The sequence below is a fragment of the Capricornis sumatraensis genome, chromosome 8, assembly GCF_032405125.1.
Source record: "Capricornis sumatraensis isolate serow.1 chromosome 8, serow.2, whole genome shotgun sequence".
Classification (NCBI taxonomy): Eukaryota; Metazoa; Chordata; class Mammalia; order Artiodactyla; family Bovidae; genus Capricornis; species Capricornis sumatraensis.
The window spans coordinates 101,384,717-101,401,063 of record NC_091076.1 but is presented as its reverse complement, the minus strand read 5'-3'; the positions used below and the strand labels follow the sequence as shown (position 1 = coordinate 101,401,063).

Below are 16,347 nucleotides of genomic sequence, written 5' to 3'. Positions count from 1 at the left end.
TGTCTGGCGCTGCACATCCCCTGTCCTCACTCGGCTGGTGCCTGTGTGTCCATGCTGCTCACCTGAGTCTCGTTTGCTCCCTTTCATGATCTGCTGCAACTCGCTTGTCCATTCTCCTGTTGGTGGACAGTGACCTTGCCTTGACTTTTCCTTCTTTCCTCCTTTTTTAAAAAGCAGACTCAGGATTTGGCCCCAGCTCCGCCTCCTGCCCTCCCCGCTGCACTGAGCCATGCTGAGCTCCTTGGCCCCTGGGCTCCTCCCCTTGGCCGGCGAGCTTTGCCTCCAGCTACCTCACGGGCTGCTCCTCAGTCCAGTCACAGTCCTGCTCCAGTGTCACCTTAAAAGAAGCCTTCCAGGCTCCCCCAACCCCAACCCAGAATCGCCTTCTGCAGGTGCTCAGCATCTCTCTCCGTCTCTCTGCTTTCCTCCTGAGAACTTTTGCCCAGCAGTTTAACGATGTATGTTCCCATTTATTCTGTCTGGTTCTGTCTCTGACCAGGGATGTCAGAGCCACAAGTGAAGGAACTTTGTCACCTGCCATAGCCCCAACCCCCACATCCCTTGCAGGTGTACAGTAAGTACCCATAATGTGCACAGGCATGGGCTGCAGCAGGCACCCTGCACTGTGACACACGTGGGGTCTGGCTCCACACAGAAGGAGATGGACCGCAGAGGGTTCCGTTCCAAGGAGGACAAGCTCCTGTGCCCCCCCAACACACACCTGGTCCAGTCAGGCCTCCCCACCTGATGGGAACAAACAGACTCCTTGTGGTGTTGATTTGCATGTCCCTCGATTACCGTGAGGTTGAGCTCACATGTTCATTAGCCTCCCCTGCTCCCACTTCTGCAGTCACTTGCAGTATTAATTACCCTCCTATTTGGTTGGTACTGTTTTCATTAATGTTCAGTTCTTGGTGGTTTGCTTGTTTCCGTGATACTCCCTCTTCCTCTTGGCATCACATGACAGTGTTTGATGTTTCTGACTCACCAGTGTCGTGATCTGAAGGGGCAGGGCAGTCCAAATGTGCTTGCCATCAGAAGCCACGAGATCGGTCCTCTGCTAGCCCTAGAAAGCCCTCAGGACTAATCCACAAGACGCATCTCCCTGGGGCCCGTAAGAGTCTAGATGACTGTAGGGTCCAGAGCTTGTTGCTACCACCACCCCGCCCACTGCAGTACAGCCTGGAAAGGGGGATCCTTTTGTCCTTGGTGCTAGCTTGCGGGTAAAGCAGCGGTGTTTCATTTGAGGCCACATGAGCTCGGGGGGCACAGCCCACCCCAGCCACATTCCGTGTCCTCCAGGGACTTGAGAGCCTTGTCACTGATGCCTTCCTCCATACAAAACCAGATTCCTGAATGTTTTTTAAAACTGGGGAAAACCGAATTTTATCTGTATATGGTTCAGATCTTTGAAAACTTCAGTGGGCAAGTTTCACAATGAGCTGGAGCTGGAAGGAGCACTAAGGAGACAAAGTGACTGTGGGCCAGAGCGGGCGTCCACCTGGTAACGCGGTACTTACATAAGTGTTTAAAATTCATAACCTACACAGAATCCCATTACTGGTAGCATTCACCTGTTTAAAGCCAATTTTTTTCTTTCATTTCAACCAAAGAACAATCTCTTTAGCAATCTCTTTAGCCTCTTTGACTGAATATTGGAAAAGAGGTTCTCAAAACCATGGCAACCTAGGACATCCATTTATTCCCATCTTCTCCCAGAAAACTGGCCCCTCCCAGGCTCCCCCTTCCCCCGACTGTCTCCAGAGCACTGGAGGTCTCACCTGCCGAGGGAAGTGCTGTCCCCCCACCGCAGCAAAGGCTGATCGCATGTGTCTCTACATGCCTGAGCGTGTCTGCCCGACATCTGTGAATCTGCACTGGGACCTGGCTCTGTGTCACCACATTCTGAAACCTTTGATGTCTCCCTCTGTGTGTTTCTCACCCACTCAGCCATTTAGCCCTACCTCCGCGTGTGTCCCCAGTCAGTTCTTTCCATTTCTGGGCCCCCCACTCCAGGACTAGGCATTGCCTTTTCGCTCCCTACCACCCTTGCAGAGCAGACCCCCCCACCACCACCAGCATCAGCTCTGCACAGACTGCCATCCAGCTGACACCATCACAGAAACTCGTTTCCTATAAAGTCCAAGCTGTGGCCAGCACTCAGGTCCTCCCTACTGAGAGCTGCCTGGCCTTCTTCATAGCCCCCGCCACTGCATGCACCACCCAGACCAGCCGCTGGCCCCTGAGTGGGGCCTGGGCACCTCTGTCTTTACTCCCCTCCCGCACCTGCCTCTCCATACAGCAGTGTCGCCCATTCCTCTCTACCCTGACTTTCTGTGGCGTCTCAGGAGGTCCCTGACCCATCAAGTGCCTTCATGTTACACATTTAACCCACAGCATCACATCAGGCTATGACATTGCTGTCTTAATCAACAGGTTTGGTAAAGCTGCTATTTCTTGCTCTCCTGTGTGGCTGGCAGCCTCTCCTCCCTTCATCACCTGCCCTGCTCTCCCTCACCTGTCCACCCGTTGCCCTTCTGTCCCTCTCTCCCTCCCTCCGTCTCTCCCTCTCTGAGCCTTACCCCATTCTGATGTCCAGAGTGGGGAGGGAAGGCCTCATGCTTGTGTCTCACCTTGTCCTCCAGGTGAGACAGGGTCGGGGGAGTCTTCTGAAAGGGTTGTATAGATGCATTGCCCCGTCTACCCAGGGCTCCGTCCAGTAAGCAAAAGAGGTGGGCAGGATCCTCCCAGAGGGGCTCAGTCAGGGTTATGAAGAGGGAAAATGCAGAACCTCCAGATCCAGGGGCTGATTCCCAGGGAGGCACCCAGCCCAATCCTGCAATAGAAAGTCAGGGTCGGTGACCCCTAAGACCCAGGCAACAGGTCACAAGTGACAGCTCCTGCCTCCAAGAGGTTCCACCTTCCTTCTCCAAGCTGCCCTGCCCACCCCCAGGGACTCTGGAACCCAGAGTTGGCCACAAAGCTGTGAGCAAATTTTCCTATACCAGTGCCATTTAGAAAGTTGTGGCCATTGCTCTGAAAAATAAATCCTAAAACCATTAGTTATGATCTTTTATTACTTTTAGTCTAGACTTGAAAATAGGCTCTCAGCACTCATGGGGAGTTTGGTGAATGCCAGACACTGCGCCCTGTCTGAGTTCGCTCAGCCCAGCAACACCCACCCCACTCCCCCATCCCCCGAGGGGCTACACTCGGGGGGTCTGAGCTCTGTGCTGCACAAACTCAGAACTTTCCCATTAGGGACAGCAGGTGTAAAACCAGGACAGTTCACAAGACAGAGAGGCTGAGATGGGGTGATCAGCGCCAGGAGAGCAGTGACGAGGGGGTGGCAATTCCAGGCTCCTGTTCTGTTTTTGCTAGTGAATCGTATACCATTCACTGTGGTCAAAGACAGTGACAAAAATTAGATTTTTTGTTATTCCCTATTGGACATGAATCTGAGCAAACTCCGGGAGATAGTGAAGGACGGGGAGCCTGGAATGCTGCAGTCCATGGGGTCACAAAGAGTCAGACATGACTTAGCAACTGAACAAACAACAAATTGAATCAAAAACAGAGAGCTATCAAAGTCGAAATCTTCTGCAAGAGAGTCAACGATAGTAATAAAAACAGATTCTATAAAGTAAACGGTACCCCTTTCTCAGTACACAGTGCCACCCTGTACTCCTTCTGCATGTTCATGCCAGAGGCTCCTTGATTAAGGTTCTCATGGGCCCCTTGGCCCCCACTGCTCCCTTCCTTTCCTGGTCTCCCTATTACCACATGTCTGTCATCTGTAGTCAAGCAGACATTTACTGTGCCCATCACAGCCTCTGTCACACAGGGAAGCTACTGCCCTGGTCAGTCTGAGCTCAGAAACAACAGGAGAGAGGTCTGCCCAGTGGCTGTGCTGAGCGTGAGGGGTCTTTGTAGGAACGTCCCATCCATGGACCGCTTCTCCTGACTGAGTGAGCCATGTCTATGAACGAGCTCCACCTCGTTCCCCCTGGCATTGTGAATCAGGACCGTGCGCAGAGCGAGTGTGAAATCCTGTGGCCGGAGTGGTGGGAGAGACTTCCCAGGCCCAGCCTGTCGGAGGTCAGCCTGTGCAGGCAGCTGTGCTCCTACGGAATCATTCAGAGGCCGTGGCAGCTGTCAGCACCTTTTCCCACAATGAGGGTGGAAGGATAAGGTGATGGGAGTTTTTGTAAATGCTCCCTGGAAGGTATTTTGTCTGTAGCAGTCACCTGAGGAGCAAGGCCACTTGCACACACGAGTGAGAGGTCAGCCTCCTCCAGCTCCATCACGCTGCAAACAGGAACCACAGTCGCTGTGGAAAGGTGGCCGGGGCCATGCCGCCTTGCGTTACGAACGAGGTGTCGGGCGCAGCAAGCCAGGACTTGTCCATAAGCATGGACATGGGGCACACAAGAGAAACTGACCTTTACTCTGAACCTTCAGTTCCCGTCTCTCTTCTGTGATTTGAATGTCATATAAAATTCATTCCCTTTGAACAATGGTGTCCCATCAAGAAACACTGTCCTCCCGTGGCCCTTCTTATATTTAAATTCTTCATAACTAGAGGGACTTCCTAACCAGGGGCTAGCCGGTCAGATGACCTGTGATCACAGCTTGTTTGAAATCCTTTTTTACTCCCTGTTGTTGAACAGGCACTTTCTTTTCAACAAACCAATTGTCCAGCTTCCTCCATGTAAAAAGGATGCAGTGGGATGTGGCTTTCTTCCTCATCCAGGCCTGCAAGGAAGTCCTGCCCCTTTCTAACTTTTCCTTTCAGAAAGATCTAGCCGCCAGAGGTGAAACTGTGTGATCAAGCCTGTTCACCACCTGGAATTTCTGAATCTCGGGCTCCTTAGCAGATAACAAAACCAGAACTTCCCATAATCCCAGCTCGTTTAAGTGTCCACCCCCAGTGCATGCTTAGGTCATCAGAAGAGGGAGCTATCCCAAAAGGGCTGCCCCGCCTCCACCCCCCCTCCCAAGCACACAGTGGCAACTCCTTGTTATTAACAGCTCCTGTTTCTCTTTCCCAGGAGTTTCATTCAATAGTGTTTACACTCAAATTTGGAGAGTCTTGCTGCATCTGGCTGCAGACCCCTATCCAGATGTTTCTGACTTGGCTATGAAAGTGCTCAACAGCATTGCCTACAAGGTATGTGTGAAGGGCGGTCTTCACAAAGCTCTCAAGACCTTGGTTTTCAGTTATGAATATTCATGCAGAGAACTCCAGGCACGTTCAGGTCTCCACCATGGTTTAGAAACTTCAAACAAGCGTTTTGAATCCAGAGGTTCACGAACTCCATGTGCACGTAGCTTGTGCTGAGGCACGTGTCACTGCTTCTGCTTGCCCACATCAGGTGGGACGTCCGTGTGCCCTGTAGCGACGCCCTCTCCCATTCCCAGCACCGGTATCTTACGACTTCCCTTATTCATGACCGTTCTGACGCAAGGAAACTCTTCCAAGAACCAGCTTTTGGTTTCATTAGTACAGTTGACTCCTGCACAAACACAGGGGTTAGGGGCACCAGCCCTGACCCCCTGCAGCCTGTCTTATCCACACCTCCGCATCCCTGGATTGTATACTACCACAGTGGGTGTTTATTGAAAAATACATGTGTTTAAGTGGACCTGTGCAGTTCAAATCCATGCTGTCTGAGGGTCAGCTGTGTTTCTCTGTTGTTTTTCATTCTCCATTGTATTGATACCAGCTTTTAGCGTTATTGCTTCATTTTTTCTGCTTACCCTGTTCAATTTTCTCTTCTGATTCTAGTTTCTTACGATGGAAGCTTAAGTCATTGATTTTAGTCCTTTCTTCTTTAGGGACTGTAAACTCTCCCAGTTGTTCTTGTGAGCTCTGGGAATTATTTGACTTTTCAGTGGTTCTTTCCCCACCCTTATGGATTTTCACCCCACCCTCAAGCTAAAAGTAATCGCAGATTCAAGGAGTCTACCCTATAGACCCTGGAAGCCCTCTCCTCTCTGCCCTGCAGATGCCGTCCACCCCAGCTTCCATGCTGCTCCTGTCAGTCCCCTCTGCTTGCCGCACTGCCAGGCTAGCTGGGTACCCTTCCCCCACCACAGCCAGGTCTGCGGGAACTGCCTGCAGGCCAGGAGCTGGGCAGTGAGTTCCCTTCTCTCAAAGACCACAAGCCTGCAGTACCAAGTGTCCGAAAACAGCTATTTCTTTTTTCCCAGCTGGGCATGGCAACCCGCTCCAGTATTCTTGCCTGCAGAATCCCATGGAAAGAGGAGCCTGGCAAGCTACGGTCTATAGGGTCGCAAAGGGTCAGACATGACTGAAGCGACTTAGCACAACACACAGCACAGTCTTTTCATGAATAGAATGATAGGATGCAGCAATAATGAATGCCAGAAAGAAGTCACTCATTATAGCATTTTTGAAGATTTTTATAACTTTCTGATTAAATTTTAGGCTTATAGACAAGTTGCAAAAAGAGTACAGGGAACTATCATCCCTTGTCACAGTTTACTTGCTGTGTCTCCATCCTCATCCCACCCTAATCACTATCCAGGGGTCGTCCACAGGCTGCCAGCTACCTGCACACAAGTGGCTCATAATGTTACTTGCAGCTTCACTCCTGATCCGTTATTTTTTCTAAACTGGTTATCATGCCGTCCATTTGCTGCCACCTCACTGGGGTTAACCTCCCACTTAGCCCAACCTCCTGCAGCGCCTGGCCTCCTGCGGACACCATATTTGCTTGGTGTCCGATTCCTTCACCAACATATTTCTTCACTGGTGAAGTTCTGTCTTTTCCTTTTCTTGTCTGGGGCTGCAATTTCAGCTCCTGGTGGCATCACAAGTAGTAATAACACAGCCTTGTCATGTACCCAGTTTTAAACTGCTGTAGCAACCAAGCTCGTCTTCTTGAAGGAGCAGTGAGAGTGTTGCAGGAGCACATCCTAGGGTTATCCTGGGCCTGTGGTCACACGTGTGGCTCTCTCTGGAAGCAGAGACCCCCAGGTCCACAGTGTTCACTGCACTTCCTGCCTGTGGGCACTGCCAGCCTCATGCAAAAGTGCTGGGCATTACTGTTGGCCCTCTCGGGCTCACTCGGTGGTTTATTTCACATGGACCTCCCCTTGACCCCAGTGAGCCCCTCGCCCACTTTCTTCATCATCCTACTGCATGATTAGCCACAGAGACACCTGAATGCTGTCCCATCCTGGGAGTGGGGAGTCTTCTCCATGTCTATAGAAAAGAGGCCAGTGAATTAAGTTTTTTCGCTCTATAATACAAAACTGAGAAATAGTCCAATCATCTCCTTTTTCAACCAAGAATAGGATTGATTCAAAATTAAACTTTTCTAAAATACATGTTTGTTACAGCATGTTAGGGTCTGTGCCCAAGAGAGGAAGGAAGTACAGTCTTGAGGAAGGAAATAGAGGAAAGGAAGGCAGTCCCAGTGAAAGGCACAGTGGGACTCAAGTGGGCCTCTGTGAAAATGAAGACTCCCCACCATGCCCAGTCCTGCCCTCACTGATGCTAGTTCTCCTCCTGTGAGGCTGAGGATTGAGGGAGCCCAGGCCCCCAGGAGTGGGGCTCTGCCAACTACCAGCCAATTCATCACAGTCACCACCGTTGCTTGAAGTGAATTCTACCTGGGACTTAGAGTCCAAAAAGAAAGTTTACATTATTTACCTAGGAGGTTTGGTTTACAGAAAAATTCCTTTCTAGATAAATAGAGTCGTGCGTTTCATAGATGTCCATTCTCAGTGCTCTGGCTTCCAGGTCCTCTGCCTCGAGTTAGCCCAGAATTAACTGTGAACCATCCTTTAAGGAGTCATTCCTCACGCACAAATCCAGATCCTTGGTGTGCAGTTAACAGGGACTTCTCTGAAACACTCCCTCCCCCAAGAGAGAGCAGCCAAAAGCCTCCTTTGGTGTCCTGAAGCCTGACTGTGTCAGGATCCAGTTAGGAAACTCCTGTCCTCATCACCCTTGTCTCTGTAGGGTGTTTGCCCTGAATTAGACTTTCCCAAGTTCTTATGATGCAACATGTTTCTGGGAGAAGATCTGCAGAGTAAGAAAGTGCTCAGAGCTGGACACAAAGCAGGCATCTTACCGTGGCCCAGGCTCCCATGACAGAGACCACCCCCGTTAACGGCAGGGGGGCAGGGAGCACAGGTGGGGCTGGCGTGTGCACATGTGTGTGTGGCCCTGCAAATCGTTTCTGTTTGCACTGGGCTAAGAGGATACATCTGAGCTAGGTTCTGACTGTTAACAAGATGCTTGCTGCCCTCTGAAGAGTTGGCCTGTAGCTGTGACCACGTCCCGCCACTGCCCTTCCTCTTCTGGACTCAGCACTTGCCTTGGGCCTTCATCAAGCCCATCTGCTGGTCCAGTGACTCCAGTGCAGCATCATGGAGGGGAAAATGACAGGGCATCTCAACACCCTGAGAGCCATGGGCAAGTGTGCTCACGGTCAGTGATGCTCCCAGCAGGATCCTGAGGTCTCACAGACCCACGCTCCATCCTCCTTCATAACAGCCCAAACCTGACACCCAGCAGGCACGCCGGTATTTCTGTGTTACCCTTTCCTGACTGTATGCTCTCTGTGAAACAGCAACTGCGACCAGCCCAGAAAGGGGCCTCTCTGGAGGGTATCTCCCACACCTGCTCCCTGAGCAGCCTCTGTCCACACCAGTCCCACAGACAGGTGGGTCTGCATGACCACTGTCCGCTCAGGCTCCCCGCTGCAGCTCTGCAGCCATGGATGTTTGCTGCCCAAATAAGAAATGTTAGGCGAAGAAGCATCATCTAAGCCTGAAACCCTACAGTCGATCACCAGTCACAGGGCTTCCCCAGCCAGTGGCACACCCACCTTTCAGGATTTCTAGAACAGATGCAAAACTAGAGCTCTGTGTGGCAGCCATCAGTGTGAAGTGCATTGAAGAAACACGGCTGTCTTCTTTGCCCTCAAGGCCGAGAGAGAACAAGCCAGGGTTGTGCCGCCTCCGCCCCTGGAAAGAGCGGGGAGGCTGAGTCAGTCACCCCCAGCCCACACCTTCTCTCCTTTGGAGCCTCCTTGGATGGGGGCCTTCAGGATGGGGGCCCCTGGGGAGATGGCTCCGTGGGCTGCAGCTCAGGCAACAGCAGATCCTCTGGGCTTGGGGAGCCTTTGAAAGGTCGTGGATTCTGCTAAAGTCTGTATTTCAATCCAAAGTCTTTCTCCATCACCTCCCACTGATTTCCTGGAAATTTTGAGGCGGCACCTAGTTTCTTAGCTTAAATTTCTTTTCTCCTTTTAGACCTCTTAAGGAATTGTTTGGCTCTCAGGCTTTGTTGGGTGTGTGTGTGTGGTGTGTGTGGTGTGTGTGTTTGTGTAGGTCAAATAATGTAAATACCAGAGCAAAACAAACATGAACAATACAACCTTTATAATTCAGAAAACGAAAAAACAGCCTTTTAATAGGCTGGTTGTGATCCAGTTCTAGCTGTTTTCATTTCAAAGTGAAGGTTTATCTGGAAAACATTGATAGTATGTTGGTGGTTTTGTTTTCTATAACTTTTTGCCTGTGAGCTGAACATAGGTATGGCCTTCATCACTGCCAAGAGAATGATTCAGAATGGGAGGGTCCTCCGTGAGTAGCCAGTCCAGGGTTCTCCTGGACCACGTAATCATGGGAGAGAGGGCACAGAGCTGGGTCTCGTCTCTATTCACAAAGTGCTGCCCCCAGGGGGTTGTTTTGAGCCTGCCCTGAAATGCAGAAGAACAGTGAGGCTAACCCTGGGCAGGCTCCTTCCAGGGTACCAGCTCTGCCCAGGAAGCTGCTCCTTCCAGGGGAGCTCCTGCCCCAGTGGGCGCCTGGGCGTGCCCAGCCCTCATTAGTCATGGTACAGTTTCGTCACGTGTTTGTCACATGGGCGCGGGAGGGATGCATCCCTGGAGCCTCACTGGAGCAGGTGAAAACCTTCCAGAAGAGCTACAGAGTATCACTTTACCTACAGGGTGGCATTTCGGGGGAAATTTTCAAGTAGGACCTTCCATTCCTGTGAGATTTCCTCAGCCAAAAGCCCTTTTCTGTGACTTTGAAGCCACTCAAAAGCAGCCACCAACCTCTGCTTGTCTTGTAGCCTCAGGTCGTCACAGTGACCACCCCCCTCACTTGTCCTTTTGCTCCTTCAGGCCACAGTGAATGCCCGGCCTCAGCGCATCCTCACCACCTCCTCCCTCACGCAGTCGGCGCCCGCCAGCCCCACCAACAAGGGCATCCACATCCACCAGGCGGGGTGAGTAGTGGGCAGCCTGGCCCCCAGGATCTGGGGAGGTTCCCGACACAGCCTCCCCCACCCCTCCAAGTCTTCAGGTTCCCTCTCACTTATCTGAGCCCCATAGAATCTTTTCCTACCTTCATCTGCACAACTGTTCAGCAAAAGCTGAACTGAACCTGACTTCATTCAGGATTTTATCAGAGAGGGTCCATGTCTTCCAACAAGTGACCAGCAGGTTGGAACCCTCCTCATAATCAGTGTTCACAGGGCAGTGCACTAGATCCTAGGGAGCACATGTGCCCTGCACCCTCCTGTGAGTCAACCCTGACCAAGCTTGCCTCTGGCTGCACTGGTTTTCAGGGGAGGATGGTTCTTAAAACCTGTCCTTAGAATGGTTCTTAGAAACTGGAAAGGGTTATTAATTCAGCAACAGCAGTTCAGGTTTGGAAGTCACATCAGCAAGTCAGGTGATGGAGGCTGTTCCAAGCTGATGACCCTCAGCCCATTCCCAGGATCTGGGGGTGAGTGGGACCAGTGGAGGTTGCTTGGGGTTTGGTGTCAAAGGAATGGGCTCTGGATAAAACGCAGTTTCTTCTTCCCCAACGGCAGAGGCTCCCCTCCAACATCCAGCACAAGCAGCTCCAGCCTGACCAATGATGTGGCCAAGCAGCCCGTCAGCCGAGACCTGCCTCCAGGCCGGCCGGGTGCCACAGGCCCTGTGGGGGTGCAGTACACGCCCCACTCCCACCAGTTCCCCAGGACGCGGAAGATGTTCGACAAGGGCCCAGACCAGGTACAGATGTGGCTCTAAACACTAACTTCCATCAACATTCAGTTACACCCCATGGGTGGGTGTGGTCTCTGCAGCTAAGTTAAACAAGGCTATTCAGGAGAGGGAGGAATTGGTACCTTTGTTTGTCCGGGTTGCGAGAAAACATACTAGGGTGGACTTGGAAGCTGGGGCGTTGTATCTTGTCCGTACTGCTTGCTGCCGTCCCGGCCAAGCGGACACAATATAGAGAGGGCATTCTGGATACAGCAAGGATGCATCTCAGCTCACCAGTGACCTGCGATTTTAATAGAAAGGTCACAGCAGCCTGCAGGCTGACTTTGGAGCTGGAGTAGGTGTTGGGGGTGGACAGGTGTCCACACCTGCTGCTAGCCCCGCCCACCTGGCTTCGGAGCCGCCTGCTCCCCTTGCCTCAGTAGCCAAGGGGCAGAAATGACCACAGGCGCCTTTGTCAGGTTTAGCCTCCCAGCTGGACTCTGCCTGGGTCAGCCAGGCAGGAGTGGCTGGCCCACAATCTGTGAGTCCTGGCCCAGCAGCACTGCAGTTCCCCCTGGCAGGCAGGAGGTAAGACCTTATTGCTGACCCCATCTCTCTGGGTAGCAGAGACTCCTCTCTGAGGCACTTCTCCTGCCCTGTCATGTGCAGTGAGGCCAACCCCTGCCCTGCCAGCCCAGCCCACACTGGTTCTACAACAGGGAACAAACTGACCCACCACCCCACCACAGACCAAGTGTTTTAAGTTTTAACGTTTAGAAGTCCCAGATGGCCCGAGCTCTGCTGCTCCCTTGTCGAGGAGCCACAGGGCAGGCCAAGGTCCTGCATGTATGACTGGCCCAGTGGGAGCGACAGCCCAGGGACCAGGCAGCAGAGGCTCCGTGTGGGGCTTCTAGACCCAGTGCTGAGGACCAGTGTCAGGCTCTGCAGCCCAGCCTACCTCGGCCGTTTCCGGGGGACACTCCGCCTCTTTGCACAAACTCAGAGCCCTGTTTTGACAGTCAGGGTTCCTTGGTCACCAGGACACAGAAGTAAGAGGACCATAGAGATACTGTCCTCAGAAACCGACTGCTGACACCTATGCCTTGGTCTCCAGAGAGGGACTGTCTCAAGCTCACAGAGAGGATTGGAGTTACATGACTAACTGTTTCTGTCTTCTCCTCTCCTCTTTTCCAAACGCCCCAAAGACCACCGACGACCCAGATGATACTGCCGGACACAAAAGTTTCATCTCGGCCACGATGCAGACAGGGTTCTGCGACTGGAGTGCGCGGTACTTTGCCCAGCCTGTCATGAAGGTAGTTGTGCGTCGGCAGCTCTCAGGGTTTAAAGCCAAAATTCCCCAACCAGCACTGCCCTCGTCTCCTCAAAAGCGAGCACGGGCCTCTAGAGCCCTGGCCTCAGGCCTGGGTGTCTGAACCCTTCTGCTCTGAGCTCAAGGTCTGATCCCCACTGGCTTGCTCACTGTGACCCTCAGGGGCCGTGACTCCCACCAGCCCACATGCCATTGTGCAGGCCTGGCCCTAAGCCATGGAGTGGGGCAGGCACAGGGCTGCACAGGGCTCTGTTGTGCCCACTGGCCTCCTGTTCCACCAAGCATGGCTGTTAAGGGGACACCAGATTGCTGTCATGAAAGCTGGAATTAACGGTCAAAAAAACAGCAAAAGAAACTGACTTCACTTACCTGCCTTTCTGAGCTTGCCAGTATAAAATGTGTCATTTTGTCTTGATTGGCAAAGTCACCCAGGAGCTCCCCAGGCTTAAGCTGCTCCCGGCTTCAGGGACTGTCAGACTGAGCTAGCTAGCTAGGGCTAATCTGACTTATTCCGGGACACTGCCTTCCCAGTTTGATGATATGACATGCTCTTTCGCTGCAGACTTGGGCCACACATTCGGGGTGCCAGGGTGGGACAGGGTGGTGCTGTCAAAACAGAATCTTGGTGCCCATCTTTTTACAGGGAGCACTGCAAGGGCTCATTTTAGACTTTGATGGTCTAAAGCACGTTCTTACCTTCCTTTCCCCTCATAGATAATGGAAAATTGAAAATTGCAGCTTATTCTTACTTGTGTACCAAGCTATATATCCAAGAAATTTCCAGGAAGAGTGTTTGGACTGTATTATAGCTTTTCTCTTATTTTCCTGTTTCTCTGTAGTGATACTGGCTTTTGCCAATTACAACACAGAATAATGGTTGTCAGTGCCTGAGGCATGTGATAAAGGAAAAGCAGTCTCTCAGTAGCAAAAACTAGAAATCCATGTAAATCTCCAGCAGGAGAAGAATAGTTAAAGGTTGAAGTACTTGATGTACTTGATGTACTACTGGAGCTACTGAAAAATAAAGCTTTGAAATTAGTAACTTAAGAAAATGCTCGTAACAAAATTTCCTTAAAAGGGGAAAAAAAACAAGACATAAACTGGCCACGAGATGACCAGAGTTTCCACACTTAGCACACGGTACCTTTATAGTCTGGAGCTGGAAATAGCAACCCACTCCAGTATTCTTGCCTGGAAAATTCCTTGGACAGAAGAGCCTGACAGGCTACTGTCCATGGGGTCACAAAGAGCTGGACATGACTGAACGACTGAGCATACACCTTTATATCGGGGAAAAGATACATTAAAGAAATGATCCCAGGAGATCACTGAGGCCTGTTACAGTCAACCAAGTGTGTTGTCCACACCTGGGTCCACCTGCTCCCACTGATCTCTTGGGCTTCTCCGGCTAAGGATGGAGAGAGTGGGCAAACACGAATTTGTCCCAGGAGATGGTTCGTTGCTGGTGCTATGGGTAGCATCCCTTAGATCTGTGGCGCATACTGTCTGCTTTGAAGTTAAGACTGGTGAGTCTAGTCTAGTAGTAACAAACAAATCCATGATACAGTCTTCTGCTTCAGGCAAGTGTGGTCAAGCGACACAGACTCTAGGTGGCTGGTCCACCATCTCACTGAAACTGCAATGACTAAGTCACAGAAGCTGCTTGGTAGGATGCTGAGCTGCTGTTCTCGAAGTCTCTGGGCATGCCTGTTCTCAGTTCTTCCTGTGGGAAGAAGTGACATAGGTAATCCAAAACACATTTTTCTTGAACATAGACATAAACTTGACTTTTCCCCTAAGGATCTGCTTTCCTTTCCTAGGCATCGGGTACTTAAAACTCAGGCGCCCTCTGTGAGCACACATCAGCTGACCTTGGAGGAAGGCTCCTTGGGCGAGGGCTGCCGTTTGTGGGGACCCCTACATACGTGTTTACATGTTTCACTCAGGTGCTACCCGCAGCCAGCATCTGCTCTGGGACTGAGCCGTGCCTCCCTTTTTTTTCAGCAAGTTCCCCTGCCTTTGTGTTCCTCTGTGTGTGTTCTAGCTGGGAGTGTGTCTGAGAATTCCCGCTGGGGAGGGTCCCGCGTGTCACTAGCCTGGAGGAGACAGAGGCTGTGAGCCCAGTGGTCTCTCCCGGTGCATCATGCTGGCTCCCAAAGTGGACCCTGCAGTGCAATGAGGGGAGAAGAGTCCCCGCAGGATGAAGTCAGCTTTTACTGTGGAGCCCGCGAGAGGAGCCAGGAAAACAGTTGCTGCATGCATGTTCTTTCTGACTTGCCATGTTTGTGATAACAGACTCCCATTGGATGTAGCTTGAAATGACAAGCTCGAGGTGTTACGGTTAAAAATGAAGTTGTTACAGTGAGTTTTGTCTGTAATCCCTGTTGGCAACTTAGGGTGCTTAGGACTCCAGTGATTTTTCTTTCACTTTAATTAGAGACCTTTTCCAAACTTTAGAAGAGGACATGTTTAATCTCATTGCTTTTTAAAAAAATTTTATTACTTTTTCCAGGTGTTATTCATAAGGGCCTTCTTTTATTAATTTAATTAATCATTGAATGACACATTTGTGCAATAAAATGCATTAGGAACTTTTTTATTACCCTGTTTCATATGCAAATTAAAGATAGCTCAAGGCTAGGGTTGTACCTCAGAAAGGATAGAAGAACCCCAAACTCTAAATCATTTCAGAGGTAAGCATAGGAAACTACATTTTCTCCAGATAAAATTATGCCCAATATTTACAGTCACATGCAACTAATGGTTAGTGGGATTGAATACTCAAAGCATGACTATAATGACAATTTTTGCTGACTTTTTATCAGTTCACAGTCAGATTTCTTACAGGTCTGTGTGACCAAAAAGAACTACATTCTGGACTGTTTTCCTTTGATTGATGGCACCCCCTCTCTCTTCTCTGGTTTGGTTTCCAGAGTTCATATCTTACTTTAGGCAGGATATTAAAAATGGTCTGTCTTGTGCTTAAAAAGTAGAGGCATACTGAAATTTGTTCTGATTATAAAAGTAATATGAATTCTTTTTTCATTCTCAGGTTGGTAAATTTCAAAGATTGATTTCTAACAAGAGGATGGATTACCGGGGGGTATAGGGTAATAGAAAGTCTCACACACTATGGGTGGCTGGTGAAATACTAGCTTGGTATAGGGCAGTTCAGTAGTAGCTATCCAAGCTATAAATGCGTAGGCCCTAGAAACCAGCAGTTGAAGAAAGAAATGGCAACCCTCTCCAGTATTCTTGTCTGGAAAATTCCATGGACAGGAACCTGGTGGGCTACAGTCCATGGCATCACAGAGTCAGACACAAGTGAGCACAGCACAGAAACCAGCAATCCCACTCTGCGAAGCAGATCGTAAAGCCACTACTGTACATGGGTATGTAATAACTTTTGTCAAGAAATGCTGTTACAGATTATTTGTAATAACAAAATTTTGAAAACAAAAAAGAAAATATTAGTAAGGAGACAGTTAAAAATGATTCATCTGTGTAGTAGACATAGACATTAGTCAGTGAGCTTCATCTCTGTGTGAGGCCTTAATGGGATGTCCTTGATATAGTAGGTCAAATAACACGATGGTCCAAGACATGTGCACAGATGTTGTGGTTCTATAGATTTGTGTAAGCATCAGAGGAAGCTTGGAAGGTGACTCTTCATGCGATTACTTCTAGAAGGTAGGACTGGAATCAGGGCAAGGGACTGTCCTTTTTACATTATATACTTTCAGCTCTTTGAATTTTTTAAAAAGAATTGTTTGTTCATAATTCAGGACAGATTAAAATATAACATTTAATTACAAAGAGAGCTTTATAAAAAAATAAGAGCAAACAAGACTTCTTATACTTCCATTTCGTTGTATAGAGGCAGCATTACTCTATTACCAAAACCAGTCAAAGACATTAAGAGAATAAAAATCTACAAGCCAGTATTCTTCATGAACATGGACCCAAAATCCTTAACATAATATTCATAAATAA

At 50.1% G+C, this 16,347-nt stretch overlaps 1 protein-coding gene across 2 annotated transcripts in view; it reads left to right on the top strand.

Annotated features, from left to right (window-relative positions):
* Nucleotides 1–16,347, top strand: part of RPTOR (regulatory associated protein of MTOR complex 1) — a 321,928-nt gene that overhangs the window by 278,109 nt on the left and 27,472 nt on the right. For both annotated transcript variants that reach the window (XM_068976432.1, XM_068976431.1), the window contains 4 exons: nucleotides 5,052–5,170; nucleotides 10,170–10,273; nucleotides 10,865–11,048; nucleotides 12,227–12,337. In XM_068976432.1, coding sequence (XP_068832533.1) covers nucleotides 5,052–5,170; nucleotides 10,170–10,273; nucleotides 10,865–11,048; nucleotides 12,227–12,337 — 518 coding nt within the window. The remainder of the gene's footprint in view (nucleotides 1–5,051; nucleotides 5,171–10,169; nucleotides 10,274–10,864; nucleotides 11,049–12,226; nucleotides 12,338–16,347) is intronic.